This window comes from Eschscholzia californica, unplaced genomic scaffold (assembly GCF_041429995.1).
Source record: "Eschscholzia californica isolate CP2 unplaced genomic scaffold, dmEscCali1.0.p SCAF_2, whole genome shotgun sequence".
Classification (NCBI taxonomy): Eukaryota; Viridiplantae; Streptophyta; class Magnoliopsida; order Ranunculales; family Papaveraceae; genus Eschscholzia; species Eschscholzia californica.
In genome coordinates, this window is record NW_028238309.1 from 5,737,794 (window position 1) to 5,761,722 (window position 23,929).

The window sequence follows — 23,929 nt, forward strand, 5'->3', positions numbered from 1 at the left end:
GGGCTCGAGTGCCTGTGGGCGGGTTCGGACTTATGGGCAAAATTCCCACCCGTAGGCTGAACAACTGTTGGACTTGCTCTAAACCAAAATGGTGGCACCTAATAGAGAGACCCCTACAGGCGCAGTTGAGACTTCCCAAAAAAGTTAGTTGGACCCCCACTACAAGGACAGACTCTCTGATCTTCCTTCCCTCGTAACAAATAACCCAAAACCGCGAAATCCAGGGGCTTCAGTTAAAGAACAGATTGAAGAAGAACAAAGTCAGAATCAAACCCCAAATTCGATTTTTTATTAAAAGAACACACTAGCTGCTAGAGATATAGAGAAAGAGAAGAAAATCATTAAAAATTTCAAATGGGTGAAGTGAGCAAGATTGAGGAGGAGGAGGAGGAGGAATCATCAATTAATCCATCATTCGATCTCAAACTATCTAATCTTAAATCAAAAATGAAAAAAAGGTTTCATTTCTATCTTTTTTTTCTTCTGTTTTTGTGTTTCAAAACACAAAATGGAAACAATTTCAACTCTTCTTTCTTGTTATTATTGTTCTTCTTGTTGTTGTTGTTGTTGTTTCTCTCTCTTTGATTATCTACTACTTTAATTATTCAATCTTAAAATCTCATTAGGAGGAGTATTTCTTAATTTCTCTCTACTTTCTCCTCTTTAGTTTATTCTTACTATCAACAATCAATTTTTTCTTTTCTTTGACCCTTCTTAACTTATTCTTTCTATCTATATTGTTATTGTTATTGTTTATTCTTGTTAAACAAATCTCACCGCTCATCTTTAATCAACTTTTTTTTTTATTTTCTTTACTCTCACCAATTCTTTTCTTTTTAGATCTCTCATCAATTCCCCCTTTTTTTTCCTTCATTTTCCCTTGTATAATTTGTTCTTTGACCTAACTCATTAATAGAATAACATTCCTTCTTATCTCAATTCTCAAACCCTAGTTTATCTTGTTTCTTGATCATATATTGTTGGATCTATGCCGAATTTGAGTTCTAGGGTATTTTTAATCTTAATTTATTGATCATCTTTATATTTGGTAATGGAGGGTGCGTCAGAAGGAGAGAAGAAGAAGCCTCCTAAAGGTAGTAGTAATAATGGTGGTGGAGAGAATAAGATGAAGAGGAAGATGAAGACTCCTTCTCAGTTGGAGCTCTTGGAGAAAACTTATGCCGGTTAGTTTCCAAGTTTGCAATTTTGATTGGTTGTTTTTTTTTATTTTGAAGTTAAACCTCTTATTAAGTTGATCTTGGTTTTTTATTGTTGATTTTAATGGTGGTTTTGATTGATTTGAATTGTGATTAGTGGATGCATATCCATCTGAGACTTTACGACAAGAGCTTTCGGCAAAGTTAGGGCTTACGGATCGGCAATTACAGATGTGGTTTTGTCATAGGAGGTTGAAGGACAGGAAAGAAGCCCCGGCGAAGAGACTGAGAAAGGATGTGTCGGCATCTCGATTGGGCTTGGGTGAGACCATGGATGGCAAAAAGGGGAACAAGCCCGGGCCTGGGTCGGGTTCAGGGTCGAGTCCACCTGTAAAGCGAAAGGTTGCTAGTCGTCAGTTGGCAACAACTGTTTCTAGAGCTGGAGCTGATGTAGCCGTAGTTAAGAGGTCTTATGAGCCGCCTCAGTTGACATCAGAGTCGAGAGCAATTGCCTTTGTGGAGGCACAGTTAGGGGAGCCATTGAGAGAGGATGGGCCCATTCTCGGAATGGAATTCGATTTGTTGCCGGTTGGTGCCTTCAGTGCGCAAATAGGTAATGTTTTATTGTTGTTTGTGACTTTTTCGTGGTTTGTATATTGATTTACTGTTAATATTATTTATTGCAACTATAAAGTCCTCACTTATTGAGCAACAAAAGAGTAGTGAGATGAGCGGGTTGGAGCAGTGTCCGAGCCTTCAAGGTGGGGTCCTTTGGTTGAGTTCTCCACCTTAGTGAAACAAGATGTAACTTACAATTATAAGATCATTATGATGCATTAATGGGTTACCGTGTCATGTCTTATCATATTACTAAGAAATTAAAATTCTTTCACCGCATTCAAGTGTTCAACTATATGTCATGTCAAAAATATAAGTTTACGTTGTCTGTTTGTACCAAAACATGCGTGTCCTACTGTCCTGCACCCTCTCCTTTGACCAAGGTTCATCCGGTATTCACCTTAAATGGCCATGGGTGAACAGGATGTTGCAAGTTGTTGCACTTATCTTTATGTTGCAGCCAAGTTACAGCAGTGCAGGAAACCTAACACATTCGTAAACAACTTTCTTAGGTTTAGAATTTCAACTTCAGTTGGTTTTTGACTGTCTTCATTGCCTGTTATTTTAAGTTGACGAACCTCTAGCTATCTTACTTATATGTGTAGCAGCAGTCAGAGTGCACCAAAAGCAAGCAGGGAAACCTCACGATGGCTACGAACATCACCTTGCCAAATCAAGCAAGGTTGGTTTTTGATCATTTCACAAATATGCTTTTACAGTTCACAATATCTAGTGATTGACAAGTCACAAACGAGATGTTTGGTGAAAGTCTAATACGTCCGTCTTGCAACTTGCTCACTGTTGGTCATTTTCTCTGGTTTCAACAGATATCACAACTCTTGCCTCATGTCGAACACTCTTTTCTATTTAGTTCGTCTGGTGGGAGAAGAAAACTAACAGCTGGAAATGTTTACGTGGTTGATCCTCAGGTTGCAACCAGGCCCCTGCATGAATACCAGTTTCTTTCTGATGCATATGAAAGAGGTGATCCATCCCGCATCTACAGTTCTCCTCATGATGGTCCTAGAGTTAGGGGTTTATCACTATCGGCTGCAGGATCCTATATCCATGGAAAAGAACAAGTGCCTGCAGGTCCTGGCTTCCAAGTCCAGGGCTCAAGTAGTCGTTCTTCTAAACACGGACGGCAGGCTCATGTTGCTAATGCAGCTGCAGGAGGCTATGATAGCGTTCCACACCGAAACTCCTTTGCAAATGCCGAAGTGGACATACAGGTTCGATCTCAGTCAGTGGTTGGGTTAGAAGATCCACTTGGATTCGGGGAAAGGCTGATTTCACAGGAGGATGATGCTTCCATTCTTGCTCAGAAACACAAGGTAACCCACATTTGTACAATTTAGTCAAAGACTAGCAAATGATATTTTTAAGGAAATATTATTGTTTAAGTACTTCTTGCTGTTCAGAGTGAAGAAGCAAGAATAGCAAGGGAAGTTGAAGCTCATGAAAGACGAATAAGGAAGGAGCTTGAGAAACAAGATATTTTAAGGCGAAAGGTTCTTCTCTATAATTTGTATCTCTCGAATCTTGCTTTTATTGTAAGCTAATGCTCTGGTATTTTATCTGAAGAGAGAAGAACAAATGCGTAAAGATATGGAAAGGCATGACCGTGAAAGACGTAAGGAAGAAGAGAGATTGATGCGTGAAAAGCAGCGAGAGGAGGAGAGGTTCATACGAGAACAAAGGCGTGAACTTGAGAGAAGGGAGAAGTTTTTGCTGAAAGAAAATTTGAGAGTAAGTCACGATGAGAGTTGTGTGTTATGTAAGTAGAAGCTCTTTTAAAACGATTAGGATGATAAATTCTATTTGAAACATTATGTGGATATCCTCCTTGATTCAGGCTGAGAAAATGAAGCAGAAAGAAGAACTCCGTAGAGAGAAGGAAGCAGCAAGACTAAAAGCTGCTAATGAGAGGGCTACTGCTCGTCGAATTGCTAAAGAATCTATGGAGCTCATTGAAGATGAACGCTTGGAACTTATGGAGCTGGCTGCTTCAAGCAAAGGATTGCCTTCTACAATTTCTCTAGACAGTGAAACTTATCAAAATTTGGAGCTTTTCAGAGGTAGGCATCGGGAAAATAGTTAATGTTGGCTCATATATGCAATATTTCTAAGCAGTACCTTCTGGTTGCATATGTTAAGTGCTTATAATGGACTTTCATACCTCGGTTTTTCTTATTCATGGTAGATTTATTCATTTCCATCCAATTAATTCATATCTCAAACTAACTAAAGCCTATTCTGAACAAAAACTCCTCGTTGTTTTTGTATTAGTAAATATATTTCTAAATATAAAGGTGCATGACAGGATTCTAAGGCCCAAAGCCTGAAGCCTGCTGTAACTCTGTAATTAAGTATCAGTGTTGTCACCAGCATTTTGTAACATATACAACTTTAGGCAACACCTTAAGTGGACTTTAGTTAGATTAAGGCGCTTGTATTCGAGCCTTGATGTGTTGGCATTTCAACTTTTGTTGGGTGAGAGAAGTAGTTTAGGTTTGGCATTGCTCTCAGTATATGTTGTCAAGCCTTGTAAAGTCATTGTATTATTTGTATAGCATATTAGCATTACAACTGTTATACTTTAAAGTGATATGCGACATTATTTGGAATCAATATATAATGTGATTGTCTTTGCTCCAGATATGTTGTGTAAATTCCCTCCAGAGGCTGTTCAACTAAGAAGGCCATTTGTAATTCAACCATGGGCAGATTCAGAGGAGAATATCGGGAACCTTCTCATGGTATGTTCCACGTATCTTTGCTTTGCACTTTCTGTACTTTTTTTTTCAAAATGTGTTGTTTATTATTTATACCAAGATGGCATCTGTATGCCCATATCTACACAACATCAATATCTGTACAACCATTTCTAGCAGAAGATGACACTTTTACCTTAATTATGTTGTTGATCTATGAGAATGCGTAGGAGTAAATAAATCTTAACTACTGCTTTTTACAAATTATGTTTACTTGCCTTGGTAAGAGATAAAGTTCACTTTTAGTAAAATTTGAAATTACGTTGGTAAGACTCAGAGCATCTTACTCCTAGTTCAAATTATGTTTACTTGCCTTGGTAAGAGATAAAGTTTCGATTAGTTTATGCATGAACATTATATCTTCAAGTTTCTGAGGGTTATGTGCAGGTTTGGAGATTTTTAAATACTTTCATGGATGCTCTTGAGCTTTGGCCTTTTACTCTCGATGAGCTTGTTCAAGCTTTTCATGATTATGTAAGTTCTGAAACAGATCTTCATGTTTTACTTGTATTTTTAGAGGACTAAGTTTTTTCTCTCTTTCTTGTTCAATATTACCTCAAATATTGTGCTTTTTAAACTGCTTTATGCAATTTCAGGATCCAAGATTATTGGGTGAGATACATGTTGCTCTGCTGAGGTTAATCATTAAAGATATTGAAGATGTTGCTAGGACTCCCTCCGGGCTAGGAGCAAATCAAAATTGTTCTGCTAATCCTGGAGGTGGACACCCACAAATTGTTGAGGGGGTAAATTTTATTCATCATTTGCTAGGTCCATATTATCAGCCTTAGATAATCAGGTTCAATTATCCTTAATTTGGTAATGTCAACTTCTTATGGCAGGCATATGCATGGGGGTTTGACATATGCACCTGGAAACGTCACTTGAACCCATTGACATGGCCTGAAATATTGCGCCAAGTTGCTCTTTCAGCAGGGTTTGGACCACAATTGAAGAAAAAGGGTCCTGAACAAGGACATTACCGTGAGGATAAGGAGGTGCAAATTTTGTTTCATTATGGTTCTCTCTGTGCTTTTCTAGATATTATTTTATTTTCTTAATCTACCAGGTATCCAATTGTGCAGGGTTATGATGGTGAAGATATAATTACTACATTACGCAGTGGTGCAGCTGCTGAAAGTGCTGCTGCAGTGATGCAAGAAAAATGTTCCTCTCATCCACGTAAATCTAGGCATCGGTTAACACCAGGAACTGTGAAATTCGCAGCATACCATGTTCTTTCTGTCGAGGGTAGTAAGGGAATAACAATACTTGAACTTGCAGAAAAAATTCAGGTAACTATTCTCTGGTAGTCTGAATATGACTTATGAGATGCTGTCAATTAATTGGTTTACTTATTTATTTTTTTCCAAGAAATCTGGTCTTCGAGACCTTACAACAAGCAAGACGCCAGAGGCATCGATTTCAGCTGCATTATCGAGGGATTCCAACCTTTTTGAAAGAACAGCTCCTTCAACATATTGTCTACGGGCTGCTTACAGAAAGGATCCTACTGATGCCGAAACAATACTAGCAGCCGCCAGGGAAAAGATACATATATTTGAAAATGGATTTTCGGATTTTGAGGAAGCTGAAAAGGACGCAGAACAGGCTGATGATGTCGAAAGAGATGATAATTCTGATTGTGATGAGGAGGACCATGACGTTTATGACATAGGAATGAATCAAAGCAAAGATGGCACTCTGTTCACTGAAATGAGAGTTGTTAAAACATTGTCTTGCTCAGAAAACAAAGAGAACAAAAATATTTGCAAGGAAGTTGGCGAAATTCCACAAAGCGTGTCTGGATATTACGAGAACGGAAACTCTTTATTTTCGGAAGGAAAGAAAGAAATAAAACATTCAGGCGCTACAAGTGATCATTCCATTGATGTTGGTAGAAACAGAAACATATCAAGTAACGCTGCCCTAGAGGATGCAGAAACTGATGAAACTAATCATGGTGAGCCATGGGTCCGAGGGTTGACGGAAGGAGAATATTCAGATCTAACTGTAGAGGAGCGTCTTAACGCCCTCATTGCTTTAATTGGTGTGGCCATTGAAGGACATTCAGTTCGTGTCCTTTTAGAGGTAGCTTTTCGTGTACTTGCTGTTGTGTTTAATTTCTTTTGCACACTCGGTATCAGTAATCTGATGTGGAAACTTCTGCAGGAACGCTTGGAGGCTGCAACTGCTGTTAAGAAGCAACTGTGGGCGGAGGCACAACTTGACAAGAGGCGTGTGAAAGAAGATTACACAACAAAATCTCAATATTTGCCTTATGTGGGTATAAAGACTGATCCAAATATAACGAATTCTGCAGTCGAAGGGAGACAAACTCCATTTGATGAAAACAAGTGCAACGAGCCATCTCCAAATCCTTCTATGAAACAAGAAGCACTTATTGATTTTAACGGTGTCCAAAATGATCTTAATAGCATGCATGCAGAAACGAATATGTTGGGGCAAGAGTTCTCTGTAGGCCCAGATATTTCCCAACAACATTTATATGCTGCTGCTGCTGAAAAATCACGGGCAGAATTGAAGTCTTATATTGGTCAAAAAGCAGAAGAGATGTATGTATATAGATCATTGCCTCTTGGTCAGGATCGAAGGCGTAATCGTTACTGGCTGTTTGCTACCTCCACTTCTAGAAATGATCCAGGTTCTGGCCGGATATTCTTTGAATCTCAAGGTGGTTGCTGGAGGCTTATTGATTCAGAAGAGGTATCAATCTATCCTGGAGAAGTTTATGCTAGTTATCTGAATTCATACTGATGATTTGTGTGGATTTATGTTTTCCGAAAAATGTTTAAGATTTGCATTTGATTATAAACACTTGGTTATGACATAAAAGTAGGATGGTATGTTAGCTTCACATCCCTTAGGTGTCTACCCTACGGCTATATTGGTTTCTGGACTTAGTATTGTAAATTTAGTTGTAAATCATGGTGTTTTAATCAGGTATCATGCTGGATCACTGACATAGAATCTCCGTATCTCCACTTTTTGGTTGTTCAACTCTTGGCGAGTTTAATACTTAGTGTACAGATATATACGTACGCACACAACCATGCATCTGTAAATTTGTTCTTAACTTGGAGTGAATCTCACTTGCAGGCATTTGATACTCTATTGGCATCTTTGGATACACGTGGTACTAGGGAGTCCCATTTACACTCAATGTTGCAAAAGATTGAGGTATTGTTTAAAGAAGCCGTTAGAAGAAACTTAAAATGCAAGAATCACTTGAACAAAACAGATGGTACATTGAAAATTGAAGCTTCTCAAATGGATTATGGTCCGAACCGCTCTTTGGGAATTGAGAATTTTGGCACTTCAGTATGTGGTCTTCATTCTGATACAGTGGATCTGTCATCATCTTTCACTATTGAGCTTGGGAGAAGTGAGTACGAGAGAGTTGGTGCTTTAAAAAGGTATCAAGATTTCCAGAAGTGGATGTGGAAAGAGTGCTTTAACCCTTCAACATTATCGGCCATTAAATATGGGAAGAAAAGATGCTCTGAGCTTCTCATCACTTGTGATTTCTGCTTTGAAACATACTCCAAAGACAATCACTGTCCTGTTTGCCATCGAATGTTCGCAAACTTCTCTACTAATATATTATTTTCTGACCATGTTACCCAATGTGAAGAGAAACAGAAGATGGGCCTCGTCAGCGACTTTCGAGTATCAGATTCATCTCTTCCCTTGAGGATCAGAATGCTCAAGGCACAGTTAACTTTAACTGAGGTGAGGGTCTTCGTCATTTTAGCAAAATTTATTTATTCTGTCCTGGATAAGTCAATTTCTGAGATTGACCAATCCATTTAAACTTTTTTTACTCGCATTCTTTCCCGTATTCATGTATATCCTTCATAGTCCATTTATCTATTTGACTTTTCAGGTTTCTGTCCCTAGTGAAGCTCTGCAGATACTTTGGGCAGATGATTATCGTAATTCCTGGGGTCTGAAGTTGCAATCTTCAGTGTCAGCAGAGGACCTGCTTCAGGTTTTATGTTTATTCCTTCTCTGATCTAGTTTTGTTATACATACTCGATATGCCTAAACCAGCGGAGGGCTGGCATTTTTTTTTCCAAATCTTAAACACGTTAGTCATTATTAATTGTGTTAATCAATAATCAATATACCCTAACACTTAATATCAATTTCATGTTGGGTTTGTGTATATACACATATATATTATTATGCCTATATATTATGTCACTTTTTTACTTATTCATTTTGTTTCTCAGGTTTTAACACTTTTGGAGGATGCTATAAAACGAGATTGTTTATCATCAAACTTTGAGACGACAAGGGAACTATTGAGTTCCTCATCGGGGTATGCTGTTGATGATTTTCCCTTTGGATCGGTTCCTATCCTTCCATGGGTACCGCATACTACTGCTGCTGTTGCATTAAGGCTTCTTGAACTTGATGCGTCTATTACTTACATGTTGGAGCAGAAGTTCGAGTCCCAAAAAGACAAGGAAGCTGGAGAGTTCATTGTGAGTACCCTTCATTTTTTAATCAGTTAATTTGGGTCTTAGCTAGTTCGCGGAACTGTTGGCCTCTGCTTCATTTAACCGTTTCCATCAATGTTAGTGAAAAATATCGATAATTTATTGAGTCTCATTCTCGTAATTAAACAGAAGGTTCCATCAAAATTGATAAAAGATATCCAAGAGGTCAACGCAGCTCTTACTCCAGAGCGAACTGACTATCAACAAGAGAACTGGCATGACATGGCGAGTGGGCATATTAGCTCTGGACGGGGACAAGGGGGCCGTGAAAGGGGACTTGGTCGTACTCGTGGTGGTGGGAGGTTGCCAAGAGGCTCCAGTGGCTTAAGAATTGAATCTGTCAGGGGAAGTGCTGGTCAGAGAGACAAAATCGGTAAAGGGATGGGAAGAAAAATCCAATCACGTGGTCGAGGGCGTAAGCGAGGCGGCCGGACAGTTAGGAATGGACAGAGAGTAACATCAGAGAGGAGGGTGGTTAACAAGGAGACTGGGAGCTTTGGTCAGTTTGGCAACAAAATTATAATCCCTAAACACAACACTTTTGCAGAATCACCAAGAAGCTTAGGAATAGGAGAGAGAGGATGGGAAGAAAACACTAGAAGGATGGATATAGACGAGGAGAGAAATTTCAACATTAACAGTGAAGAAGAAGCATCAGAAGACTCAGATGAATGTGGTCAGGGAATAGGAGACGAGTACGGTGGTCGACAAACAGATTATAGTGGTGGCATGTTCAGTGGCAGGTCTCAGGACTTGATGGAAGAAAGCATTGGGGAGGAGGATGAAGAAGATGGCAATGGAGATGATTATGAAGAAGTGTATGTCGAGTGAGAAGATGTAGATATGGAGGATAGGTACATGGATGTAGAGAGACATAGGAACCGAATTGAAGAAGACGAAGAGGATGAAGATAATGTAGTTGCAGATGAAGGCTTATCATCTTATTCAGATGATAGTAATTAGAGGGAAATTTCATGTTTGTTTATTTTCACAGCAGAGGGAATATCTTTAGACACCCTAAATCCTATATGTACTATACATATTTATGTAGATAGAATATTGATTGAATCAGCTCAAATGAAAAACAACAAATAATTGGAGAACCGAAGTTTGATTTCTTTGTCTTTTTTTTTCTCCTTGGAGTAGGGGGTTCATATAAAAATCCTCAACAGGTCATATGGGACTTCAGCTTCATCATCAAATAGCACTGTAACAAGCATGAACCCTAGAAATGAAGGTGCCTTTATGTTTTTATCCGTCGCTTCCTATTGATAAAAGACTCCAGGGTTGTTTCTTTTCTCATTGTCTGACTCTTTTTTTTTTTTGAGAGAGAGTTACGCTACAACAACCATTAACTAATACGAGAAATAAACGGAGGGATAGAGTTCCAGATCTACTTCCGGTGATGTTTCCTTCTCCATTTTGCCAGTGCATCTGCGTGACTCTTTAGAATCTCATTTGTGTTGCTCAAATGGACGTAGTAAAATCAACCAAACTGGACCATTCAGATGAGTCTCATATAACGAGTCAGACAAAAACAAATCGAGTGAGACTTCAGACCGAATTTCTCCCTTATGGAAAAGCACTTAACTTTTTTGTTATAAGAAATCTATTTCTGTAATATTCTGTATACATATAGAAACATTTTATGTTTCAAAAATTTATGCAGCCCCACCTTATTTCAACATACAAATTAAGTTCACGGGCCTAACGATAATGCACACATTTGAAGTGACATTGATGGAAAGTCTAATTTGTTTTGTTGAAGTTGTACACGTATTGCAGGCCGAATGTGGTGGCATAAAATGGGGCGAAGCCGCCCAAATCAACACATAAACGGGCAACTTGACATATGGGCCAGCAGGCCAGCCTTGCACCGATTAGCTAATAGTTAGACTTAGACCAGGCCGAGCTAAAGCGCAAGCCAGGTCAAGGTGGGCTGACCTAATTCACACCTATAGGTTAAATACAGATTTGTAGTGGTAAGACCCAGCTTGGGCTAATATATGTGCCGTTGACTAGAGCCGACCTTGACCAAAAGCCGCTAAAGCATATGCTCAAAGAATATTTGTAAGTGGGTTTTCCTCTCGTGTTCGAAAAGTTAAAAAAAGGGGTAAATCGAAGTAAACATATAAGATTGTTGTTTGGTAAATAATACTTATCAACTAGGGAGTAGAAAAGTTAAAAAAAGGGGTAAATCGAAGTAAGCATATAAGATTGTTGTTTGGTAAATAATACTTATCAACTAGGGAGTAGAAAGTTCAACAAAAAAAAAACTAGGGAGTAGAAAGAGTGTAAATTATTTAGTGAAGTAGACATAGATTTTGGCTCATGAAAATGAGTTAACATTATTGGAGTTGGTGGTGGGTCATTCTAAATTGTTTGAAGTATCAGAAAGTTTTGAGGGGACCTCATTAGGAAACCAAGGTGGGGGATTTTGGCCATGTCCTACTCTAACACAAGATATACTACTTTTTATTCATATATCCATTCATTTATTGCTTGCTAATTTTAGAGAGAGAATGTGAGAAAGTATTGCTTAGATATTTCTATCTTGTTTGTCCTCTATAATCTTCCATAATAAGGACATCCATGTGCTTTTAGTGACCCATCACCTAATTTAATAAACCCTAGGTCCTTAAAACCGGAACAAGATTAAACCCGAGTCAGAATATATTGGCCCCAAGTTGCGTTAACCCTACATATATATAATCCTCTCACATGAGATGAGCACAACATAACTGATCCAACGACTACTGTTGCTCAGTATAATTCCAACAAAGTACTACGCACTAAGTAAAAAATAACTAATCGTGATGGGGGCCTCCGAAAATAATCTCACAGACACAAAGGATACTTTCATAATTAACATAGAATATAGTATTTAGGTCATCTAGATTCGTTGCGAATTAATCATGAATTAGATGCATGCAAGTTTAACAGGTTCAACATCGAATTAAACAAGTCTTCTCTAAAACAAGATTTTTCATTTTGTTCTAACGTTTATTTTACAAAAATTGTGAGGTAGTATTTTTTTTCCTTAGAAGTCAGATCTAAAATCTGATTGGAGGTCTCAATTGACTCGAGTATGACTTCAAAGTGTTTGTTTTTATCCTTTTCGTGATGTGATTCTCACGTGAATAACTGGTTTAAGTTGATTTTGAATTCTTCAATTAGATTTATTGAGAATAATCCTACTAATTATCTCATTCACAATTAGTTCTGAATTAGACTTTATCTGTATCAGGATAATCATCGTATGACTAAGAAATTTTCAAGAGACGAAAGGAGAAAAAGGTTATTATTCGAATTACATTCTCGTGATTTCATTATCTTAATTAACGAAGAAAAGTTCTAAAAACTAAGAGATAAGGTTTGGTTTCAACCTTTAAACTTTCAACATAAAAGGGTTGAATATACATAAGCATCTACACCAAAATTGACCTAGATTTTTTCGAAAATTTTGATGTCTTTTTCTGTGCTTCCAGTGATGAAACGTGTAACTTTTGTTAATACTTGATTTGATGAAATCCAAATAAGTAATTAATTAAACTTTTGATTAGTAAATAATGGATAACGCTGATTCTTCGTTGTAGCAATGTTTTAAATCTTTTTGAGAGATGTGTGAAAAATATATTGTTTTACTTTTCAAAACTCTGAAAATGAATGACAAATAGCTATCTAACAAATTAGTTATTACGCCTTCAATTTTTTATTTTTTAATACTTAATTATAAACTCTGAAACCCTCCTCAAGAATTCAGTAACCCTCAATTGAGGGTTCGTGGCCAGGGTTTCGACAAAAGTAACATTCCGAGAGCGGGCGAGAGTAGAGAAAGAAAAGGAGAGAGAGATGACAGTAGTAGGAGGAGAAGAAGACTCTCATTCATAATATGAACGAATTCCGGCTAAAAGTATTAGGGTTTCATTGAGATTCCTAAATTTGAAAGATGTGAATTTAAGACGGACTAATAAGATAACAAATACAATGAAAGAGCTTGAAAAAGTAAACCCGATTCTCTTATTTGGATTGAGAAGAGTATATAAATTGAGTTAAAATCCAAATTAAAATTAAAATTGGGTTATTTCTCTAATGGCCCCCAACTTTGTGACCAGCTTCCCGCCTGGCCCCCTACTTTACAAGAAATACCCATATGGCCCCCTATTCGCCGTTATCGTCAGAAAACCGTGAAATCGCACATTTCACTTCCGTAATTGCCCTTCCGTATTGTCAGGCGTGCCTGACAACCACGCCCCGTCAAATCAATGAATTAAATGCCCAGATTCACCTTTTTGTCAATTCCAACACAAGATTTGGTCCTTCTCCCTCCTCTATTCTTCATCTTATCTCTCTCCTCTATTTAGTTCATCTTTCCCAACAACAAGCTTAACTCTCTATCTCCATCTTCATCACCATTAAAGACTGGTTCATGAGAAGATCAAAAAAAGAAGACATGTGTGGTGGCGATGAACAACAAAGTACAGTTACGGTAAGATACCTTCATTTATCTTCACTCTCTCTCCATCTTCATTTTCCCCCAATTTTTCCCCTTAAAACTTCTCTGGTTTTTCGTTTTCTCTCTCTAGATATGTCAAATTTGTGATGAAAAAACACATTACGGGTTAGATTGTCCATGAATCTACAGTCCTTGCAAAGCTACAAAATGTATAGGCATTCGATGTGTTTCTGTTGCGACGAACAGGGAAGGTAAAGTTCGAAAATACCTAGCTTGTCAGTTTATTACATGCCCTAGCTTCCAGTGGCTTGATGAGGCGAAGGAGGAAGTAAAAATTGGATCAAGTGTCTCAAAATCTTCACCGATTTCAAGAAATGGCTCAACTGCTTCAGATTTGCCTAAACTCTGCTTCAACTGTGGTCAGCTTGATCATTGGGCTAAGGAATGCCCATGGTCCGATACACCTTGTCCAAGACCACATTGCACAAGTAGGAGGGTGATCCGAACTTCCTTAACGACTCAAAATTATGGGAGAAAATTCTTTACTTGTGGTACTTGCAACAAATTCGATTGGATCGCGGAATGGATTGAAAAGGTTGAATCACCCAAAGGAAAGTCTAAGATGGTATGTAGTGAGGTTCCTTGTGATGAGTTTTGTAAGGATTTTATGAAGAAGAATTTTATGTAACCTATAAGCTTTGTTCTACCTGCTGTTATTTGAGTATGAATTTCATTTTATTTTGCCTATCTTTGTTCTACCTACTATTATTTGAGTCGACAGATCAGTGTCACATAGTGAGGGGGTCATATGGGAAAATGGGGCCTTATGGGAAAATGGGGTCATATGGGACAATGGGCATATGGGAAAATGGGGCCATATGGGAAAAGGCTCAAATATACAATGTTCAAAACACATCCAACATACCAAGTTCAAAACATCACTCATAAACATCCAGAATACTAAGTTCAAACTAAATCGTAACACTAAGGAAATTGATATGTTCAAAATAAACACATTCATAAACATCCAGAATACTAAGTTCAAAACATCATTCATAACATCCAGAATACTAAGTTCAAAACACATCGAACATCCAGAATACTAAGTAAAACATCATTCATACCATGTCCAAAATATCAAATAAACACCATTCACGAACATCAAAAGACTTTTCAAAAGCTATCACAGGCCGCCCGGGTCTCGGCTCATATTGAAAAAGGTTGTGCGTCGTCCTCCTCGACCCCTTCGCTCAGTGAAGATGGGTTGTGCGTCAGGCCTCTCAGGAATTACTAACCTTGGCCTAGTGTAAGACTTTGCTGTCCGACTACACTTTGCTGACTGGCTACACCACTTTGTTGTTGACTTTGCTCCTGACTTCCTTGGTGAGTCTGCTCACTGTGCTGAGTTCCTTGCTGAGTATGGTCACTGTGCTGAGTTCCTTGCTGAGTCTGCTCACTCTGTTGATTTCCCTGCCGAGTCTGAGTTCGACCTCCTGAGTTGCCCCCTCTTATTCCGTCCACCTCCTCTTCCTTGACCCCATCCAGCGGCTCTCCTGCCTCTTCCTCTACCTCTTCCTTGCTGACTCTGAGTTCGACCTCCTGAAGATGATTCTCCTACATTTGCTGGATTTGGTGGTGGGCCTCCTCTGCAACTCTTCTTGTTGTGGCCTCTGTTACCACAAGTTGTGCAGATGTAACGACCATCTTCGTCTCGATCTCTCCTTCTTTCTTTCCTTGGTCGGCCTGGAGGTCTTGCAAGTACAGGAGGTCTTACTACATATTGGGGCTGCATAAGGCATATGAAGGAAAAGGGGTTAAATAGGAGAAGGGGCTAAATAGGAAAAGGGGGCTAAGAAGGAAAAGGGGCTAAATAGGAAAAGGGGGCTAAAAAGGAAAAGGGCCAAAAGGAAAAATTTACCTCTCCCCACACTGATTCATCAGGAATTGGAACAACTCGATGGTTATACGTCTTTGAGAAGGCTTCAACAGTGAAGAAGGGACTGCAATACCTATATATGAACAGAAGATAACATAGTATAAGTTGCCACTTTGTTCAAAATCTCAACATAAGGAAAGGGGGCCAATAGGGAAAATAAATCTTACTTAGTCAGATCTTCTCGCCTAGGCAGTATAACAGCCAGTGCATGTACATATGGCAAACCAGAGAACTGCCATGCACAACAAGTGAAAGTCTTCAAGTTCAGATCTACTTCTCTTTCGGCCCCTGCTTCCTCTGCCATGTACATATTCTGAGTCCCTTCAACAAAATCTAAATACTCATCAAATCTTGAATCGTATTCATCATCTTCGTCCTCTGATGAATCCATACTCTGATAACCTTCTTGAGGATCAACATTCTCATCTAAGTTACAACCGTCCTCTTCTTCAGAAGGGTTATCCTCATCCCCTCCTTCAGTTCCTCCTACTATGACATCTTCTGCCCCCACTATCTGTCTTAGTATCGATCTCCATGTATCAGCATCACTAGACATAAACTGATCCCAATCAAAGTTGGCCCAGTCAGTATCATTTCCTGTTTGACCCCCTAAATCCTCCTCAACTTGGTTTGAATCTGTTCGAACCCCTAAATCTTCCTCCATTTCATTGTTTCCTGTTTGGCCCCCTAGATATTCCTCTATTACATTGTTTCCTGTTTGGCCCCCTAGATCTTCCTCCATTACATTGTTTCCTGTTTGGCCCCCTAGATCTTCCTCCATTTCATTGTTTCCTGTTTGGCCCCTTAGATCTTCCTCCATTTCATCGTTTCCTGTTTGGCCCCCTAAATCTTCTTCCATTTGACTGCTTCCCGTTTGACCCCCCAAATCTTCTTCCATTTGATTGTTTCCCATTTGACCCCCCAAATCTTGATCCATCGTATCAACCTCAGTATCTCCACCTATGTCTTCCTCCATTCCATCAATCTCTGTGCCTTCCCCAAAATCTATATCTGGTTGATCAATTTCGGTTTGCTGGCATGGTGAATCTTGTTCGTTCTGGTTAATGTATGGTTGTCTAACTTCTGAACCTGAATTTGACGAATCCGTTGGGGTCGATGATGAATCTGTTGATGTCGATGATGAAGCATCTCCCATTCGCCCCCCTGAAGATTGTGGACCACTACCAGACCCGCTAGCAAAATCACCTCTTTTCTGTTCAATCTCATCATCAGAATCAATAATGATCAGGTTAGGTCTTTTTTTTACTGCTCCTCTAATCAACATTATCCTTTTGCCCTTCCTCTGTTCTTTCAGAAACCTCAACCCTTTTGTGGAAATTCTTTCCCTCAGCCCATGCCCACCCTTCGACTTAAACCTCTTCATTTTAGGGGGGTTATGCCATTCACCATGCCATTCAAGGTATAGACATGGTGGTGGGGGGGGGGGGGGCGGACTTCTGGATGTTCAACAACAAGAAAAAAATGGAGATATCCACCGCCCCTTCTCAAAGTTCTAGCCTTCAGAAAGCAAAAGTTCAATGTTTCATCGTCTGAGACCATACCAAGAAAGGACTTGCTTTGAACAATTGCCCACAAACTAAGCCCAAGCGTTCCCTCTGGCAACTTAAACCCTTTGTATGCGGCGTCAAGGAACTTCAGGAGCGTCCACTCCTTCGTCAGAGGGACACCAATGTCTTGAAATATAACTACATCTCCACCAATGTACTGTGTGTAGTGAATATGGTTCCAATCGGTGTCATCAGAAAAATAACCACCATAGTGAACCTGAACATCGATCAGATCTTCTATTGGATAAAGGGGTTCGTATTTGTCGTCCATGGACGAATTTTGGGGAAAATCAGATGAGAAGAAGAAGAATAAAGTAGGTGAATGAAGCAGAGTTTTAGAGAGAGAAGAGATAAGAGTCAGAGAGAGAATGAACCAGAAGAAGAGGGAAGTTAAATGTTGGGTGGGTAGGTGAAGGCAAAGGGGAGTCGTTGTCTTCCCAAGAAGCGGTGGGCATGGGGGAAAGTAAACCTGAATGACCTATCGTATTTAATGCGTCGATTTGACGGGCTGCGTGGCATTAATTCATCGATTTGACGGGGCGTGGTTGTCAGGCGACAATTACGGAAGTAAAATGTGCGATTTCACGGTTTTCTGACGGTAACGGCGACTAGGGGGCCATATGGGTATTTCTTGTAAAGTAGGGGGCCAGGCGGGAAGCTGGTCACAAAGTTGGGGGCCATTAGGGAAATAACCCATTAAAATTCTATAATAAAAGATCAAATTATTTATGACTCTGATTTGTTTAAGGCTAGCCGATATTAACCTCTATTTATTGATTTGTATCATAAAGGGTCTTAAAGAAAGTAAATTATCGTAGAACTTTTTTTAGAGTATAATTATTTTGAGGGCAGTTTCATGATAGTTACGAAAATATTCCATTTTTACGATAGTTGTGGCTTTGAGACATCTAAAATATTCTACAATCTTATTTTGAGTTCAAAAAATTAAGTTGTTTAATATTTTAGGGTTAATTCCGTTTTGGCCCCCGATTTGTGACCAACTGGCCGTTTTGGCCCCCAATTGTGTCTGGCAGTTCGTTTTGGCCCCAATTTCCTGTTTGGCCCCAACATGTTACATATTTTTGTAAGCTTCTCCATTCTACCCTTATGGCAATTTTGTAAATTAAATGTATTTTCTTTCTCTTTGTCCACCTCACTAAGCAATTGCCACGTCATATTCGTCCACATAAGGTCGCCGGAAAATGTCGCCGGAAAATGTCGCCGACGACATCATTTCCGGCGACCACCATTTTTTTTTTAACTTCTTCTTCTCCAACCATCTCCTTCTTCTTCTCCAACCATCTCCTTCCTTCTTCTTCTCTCTCTCTCCTTCCTCTTCTCTCTCTCTCCTTCTTCTTCTCTCTCTCCTTCTTCTTCTCTCTCTCCTTCCCCTCTTCTCTCTCTCTCTTCCCCTCTTCTCTCTCTCCCTCTCTTCTCTCTCTGTGGTTTCCGGCAAAGGGAAACCCTTCGCCGGAAACCTAACAGAGAGAGAAGAGGGGAAGAGAGAGAGAAGAAGAAGGAGAGAGAGAAGAAGAAGGAGAGAGAGAAGAAGGAGGAGAGAGAGAGAAGAGGAAGGAGAGAGAGAAGAAGAAGAAGGGAGGGACGAAGAGGCGTCTGGATCTGGGGTTTTCCCCAGATCCAGACGGTTTCCGGCGAAGGGTTTCCCTTCGCCGGAAACCTAACAGAGAGAGAAGAGGGGGAGAGAGAGAGAAGAAGAAGGAGAGAGAGAAGAAGGAGAGAGAGAAGAAGAAGGAGAGAGAGAGAAGAGGAAGGAGAGAGAGAGAAGAAGAAGGAAGGAGATGGTTGGAGAAGAAGAAGGAGATGGTTGGAGAAGAAGAAGTTAAAAAAAAATGGTGGTCGCCGGCGACATTTTCCGACGACATTTTCCGGCGACCTTATGTGGACGAATATGACGTGGGAATTGCTTAGTGAGGTGGACAAAGAGAAAGAAAATACATTTAATTTACAAAATTACCATAAGGGTAGAATGGAGAAGCTTACAAAAATATGTTGGGGCCAAACAGGAAATTGGGGCCAAAACGAACTGCCGGACACAATTGGGGGCCAAAATGGCCAGTTGGTCACAAATCGGGGGCCAAAACGGAATTAACCCAATATTTTAGACTCAAAATAAAATTTACCTTCAAGCAATCTTGTTTCACCAGGTTTTCATGCCCCGTAAAATATTTTGGATGCCTAAAACAGCGAACTTTATGTCCAAACTATTTGGTGTATAAGGTATGATGTCTATCATACTCGTATACTCTATATCTTCTCCAAGGATTGAGTTTATACTTCTTAAATTTATCTTCAATGATTCAGATTACACTTCCAAAATTTATTTTCAACGATGAGATTATAGAACTGTTTGTGCCCTCCGAACACGGATTATACTCATAGCATCATCGTAATCTTTATATAACGGAGAGTTAGATGGTAGAGAGTGATGTTTGGATGGAGAATGATTGACAAGAAAAGGCCAAATATTTAGTAAGTGGTGGAGGGAAGAAGGGGGGAAACTTGTGTTAGGCAATAGAGCAGAGACCAAATGGAAGTGAAGTCTATTACCTGTCTCCTTCTCTACTACTCCGTAAAGAAGAAAAAAACAAACAGGAATTAAATGGTAAAGGGTGTTAGTAATTATTTTCCAAGAAGGGTAATATTAAAAAAAATTAGGTTTTAGATTCTTTTTGTTTTAATCCCCAATTTAAATAATTCAATGCCTAATTAGAAATTTGAGAAAAATCTCAAATATTTGTGTCAATCCTCAATTCATCATTTTTTGGGTTAATTTCGTTTTAACTTTCAATTTGTGACCAATTGAGTTTTTTTAGCTCCTGTAAATATCCGACAATTTTGATTTGACTCCTATGGATCTCAATTTCTCGTTCTTTTTTTTCGATTATACTCTTATAATATTTTTGTAAATTTATTTTTTATTTATCCAATTCATCTTTTTTTTATCTCCTCCACTTCACTTGGCCACTCCTCTACTTCATCTCCCACTCTCTCTGTGACGTCAGACAGAAGAAAGTGAGGTGGAAAAAAGAGAGCGAAATGAATTGATGACAAAACAACTTGACCAATTGATATATAAGAAGCATGTGAAAGAAATTAATTGAAAATAAAGAGCAACAAAAAGAGTTAAAATCAGAAGTTTAACTTTAATTGACGGAGCTTGCTTTTAGAGGCTATTGTGAAAGATGATCATCTCTACGGGGGCATTCTGACGAATTAGTCATCTTCAGGTGATCAAAATAAGATTAACGGGCGATTCTTTAACGCATCATAGAAATAGAAATGGAGAAAAGAAATGAAAATGACACTAGTGCCATTACAAGAAGACAATGACAAGGAGTCATGTTCAAAAATGATGTTTAGTAGTCCCCTACTATTACATATTCGTCCTTGGATCCTGACTTTTCACTTATTTGCAGGTCCGTATATCTACTTCTATAATGAAAATAATGTTAATTTGTAAATTGACACTTGTGAATATTGATCTATCATCTAAGATATAATCAACTTTATAGAGCCCAAACATAGTAATTAAACCAATAGTTGTACATTTCTTTTAAAATTGAAGAGTTTGTGTGTTCAATTTCTGGAATTCTTGTCTGATGTATTATTCTAAAAGAGTGTGTATGTAACAATATATCCCAATTTGTTTTGTTTGAAGATGCGTTTCATTCAAACAAAGAAAATTACATAGTAGTCCTCATATAGCCAAATTGTTGCAATAAGGACTGAAACAGTAATGAAGTTATCTGAAAAGGGGTAATCGGCGATTTTGCCAATTACTAATGTCATTGTGAAGTGGCCATCTCATGTGTGAGACGATTTTTTTTTTTTTTGAAATTGTCAGCGTGCTTCAAACCCTTGACCTCTAAGGTGGAAAACTAAACCTTTTACCACTCCAACTAGGGATTGTTGGCAAATGATTGCTTTCTCTACTACAGTAAATGAGCGAGGGGTTACGGTTGGAGAATCTACCGTGTCGAAGAGTCGTCAGGAAACTGAGTTAGGATCATCCGATAATATCCTATGATTGTGAGTGTCCCTCAAGTATATAATGTTGCAACCTTACTCATATAACAATGTAATGTACAATTAGAATTGTTCGTGCTAACACGGTTTATACCCAATTTTTCCCATGTATAAAATTTCTATTGATACAATAATTTTATAACAATGGGACAACAAATTCATTATGTTTGGATTGTTTTCGTATTTCAGAACTACAAAACTAATTAGTAAAGATGAGGTAGAAAAATATTGTCCACAAAAAAAAACTTAGGGGGGGGGGGGGGGGGGGGGGGGGGAGGGTAGTGGAACGGGACTTTCATAGACAAAATGTCCCGTAGACATTTCAAGACATTTCGGATGAGTTATTATAGACAACATGTGTTCATAGACATTTTCAAGACATTGAGAGTTTGTAGACAAAATGTCTTTATAGACATTTTAAGACATTTGATCCATAGACAAAATGTCCTGGGGACATTTTAAGATCTTGAGTCCATTGACAAAATGTGTAATGCATATTATATTTGTGCTAATTAAAAATATATTTTTCGACTTTTGTAGACATCTGTGAATATTTGTGGACATTGATGGACATTTGGTAGACATTTATTATTTTAATATTATTATTATTATTTAATCACATGAAATAATATATTAATACTAACATTTCAAAAATATATTTTTCGACTTTCGTAAACATCTGTGAATATTTGTGGACATTGATGGACATTTGGTAGATATTTATTATTTTAATATTATTATTATTTTTTAATTACATGAAATAATATATTTATACTAACATTTCAAAAATATATTTTTCGACTTTCGTAGACATCTGTAAATATTGTGGACATTGATGGACATTTGGTAGACATTTACTATTTTAATATTATTATTATTGTTTAATCACATGAAATAATATGTTTATACTAACATTTCAAAAATATATTTTTCGACTTTCGTAGACATCTGTGAATATTTGTAGACATTGATGGACATTTGGTAGACATTTATTATTTTAATATTATTATTATTATTTAATCACATGAAATAATATGTTTATACTAACATTTCAAAAATATATTTTTCGACTTTCGTAGACATCTGTGAATATTTGTGGACATTGATGGACATTTGGTAGACATTTACTATTTTAATATTATTATTATTGTTTAATCACATGAAATAATATGTTTATACTAACATTTCAAAAATATATTTTTCGACTTTCGTAGACATCTGTGAATATTTGTGGACATTGATGGACATTTGGTAGACATTTATTATTTTAATATTATTATTATTGTTTAATCACATGAAATAATATGTTTATACTAACATTTCAAAAATATATTTTTCGACTTTCGTAAACATCTGTGAATATTTGTGGACATTGATGGACATTTATTATTTTAATATTATTATTATTGTTTAATCACATTTGGTAGACATTTATTATTTTAATAGTATTATTGTTTTTTAATCACATGATGGACTTCAAATGTCTCTTGTTTTTTGAAAGACATTTTGGCTTCCAAATTTGTCCCAAATCCTTCACAAATTCATCAAACTATGAAGTCCACCAAAGTCTGGGACATATTTTGTCTACAATCGAATGCCTCGGACTTTCATAGACTCTCAAATGTCTGGATTTGAATGCCTCAGACTTTCGTGGACTCTCAAATGTCTGGATTTGAATGCCTCAGACTTTCGTGGACTCTCAAATGTCTGGATTTGAATGCCTCAGACTTTCGTGGACTCTCAAATGTCTGAATTTGAATGCCTCAGACTTTCGCTATATAGTTGAGTTGTATAAGTATTTTTTTAACATAAGAAAAACTTCCCGGGGAAAAAATCTTTACAGTGGGGTCCTATTAATATTCAGACGCACGGTCAACGGTCAACCGTCAAGTCAAGTATCAATTCAACGGTTAACTCGTGGGACGGACCACACATCTACTCAATCAGTCAACTTTTACTGTTTCTCGCATCCAAAATCTTGTTTATTAGTTGAAATAATTTGATTTAGCCCCCTAGTGATGACCAACTCACGAAATAGGCTCTGAATATTGTCTGCTTCCAATATAGTCTCTCCCTGAAAAAAAATTCAGTAGTCGATTTCAGTAAACTCAACTGACTAATTCTTTCCCTATTCACCACTCCTTTGACGACGACCCATCACCAGAATTTTTTTTAAAAAAATCTTCTTCTTGCTTCTTCTCCTTCCTCCACCACCGATACAGCCGGAAATTCGCTCTCCCACCATCATTGTTACTTGTCCATCCTTTTTTGTTCTTTCTCTCTCGCTTCTTCTACCTTTTCTTTCTATCTTTCTTCTTCATTCTCTTTCTACTTCGTAGATGGGAAACAGTTTTTCCTTCATAGGAATCTTCCAAAATATCAGATGAATCTGGGATTTGGGAGGGAAGACAGACGAACTAGTCGTCTGGGCTTAGACACGAGATGAAATGTTCATCTAGGTTTCCCTCTCAAATCTCACAAATTCGTCTGAGATTTAGGAGGATTTTGGGGAAGGGGAAACTTCTTTCCCTGTTACTAGAAAGAGTCAGAGAGACGAGAAGAAGAAAAGAGAAAAAAAGATAAGAGGATGAAGAAGATATGTAATATTGTGGTTGTAGTATTAGTGGAAGAAGAAAAGTGTGAAGAAGAAATATTTTAATTTTAATTTCTTTCTCCATTTTATTTTTAATGATGGATCGACGACGAAGTGCCGTCTGATCGTCGTCGGCAACCCTTCTACGGCGATAGGAAGAGAAAAGATAAATAGAGTAGAATAGTCGAAAGGAATAAATAGAAAAAGAACTAGTCAAAGTATTAAAGTTGATTCAAATTGACTAACGAAAAAAC

General features: G+C 38.0%; 1 protein-coding gene across 17 annotated transcripts; it reads left to right on the top strand.

The window, feature by feature from the left end:
• Positions 1 to 53: 53 nt before the first annotated feature.
• On the top strand, positions 54 to 10,180 carry LOC147555614 (homeobox-DDT domain protein RLT2-like). 17 transcript variants are annotated; one of them, XM_086663256.1, is made up of 19 exons: positions 54 to 458; positions 1,058 to 1,184; positions 1,315 to 1,770; positions 2,384 to 2,457; positions 2,705 to 3,109; positions 3,197 to 3,286; positions 3,360 to 3,524; positions 3,631 to 3,853; positions 4,434 to 4,534; positions 4,937 to 5,023; positions 5,146 to 5,295; positions 5,392 to 5,547; positions 5,635 to 5,844; positions 5,924 to 6,640; positions 6,722 to 7,276; positions 7,670 to 8,302; positions 8,457 to 8,561; positions 8,806 to 9,060; positions 9,205 to 10,180. In XM_086663256.1, the coding sequence occupies exons 2-19, from the start codon at positions 1,127 to 1,129 to the stop codon at positions 9,904 to 9,906; spliced, it is 5,142 nt and encodes a 1,713-aa protein (XP_086519382.1). In that variant the 5' UTR covers positions 54 to 458; positions 1,058 to 1,126; the 3' UTR covers positions 9,907 to 10,180. The 17 variants fall into 17 exon arrangements, with proteins under 17 accessions (XP_086519382.1, XP_086519384.1, XP_086519372.1 ...); XM_086663258.1 differs by having other exon boundaries at positions 114 to 458; positions 2,387 to 2,457; XM_086663246.1 differs by having other exon boundaries at positions 128 to 458; positions 1,068 to 1,184; positions 2,381 to 2,457; positions 2,603 to 3,109.
• Positions 10,181 to 23,929: the final 13,749 nt, after the last annotated feature.

Coding starts and splice junctions, on each gene's coding strand:
- LOC147555614 (XM_086663242.1), top strand. CDS start 1,052: ATGGAGGGTGCGTCAGAAGGAGAGAAGAAGAAGCCTCCTAAAGGTAGT. Junction 1,185..1,314: donor CTTGGAGAAAACTTATGCCG/GTTAGTTTCCAA, acceptor AATTGTGATTAG/TGGATGCATATCCATCTGAG. Junction 6,641..6,721: donor CAGTTCGTGTCCTTTTAGAG/GTAGCTTTTCGT, acceptor AAACTTCTGCAG/GAACGCTTGGAGGCTGCAAC.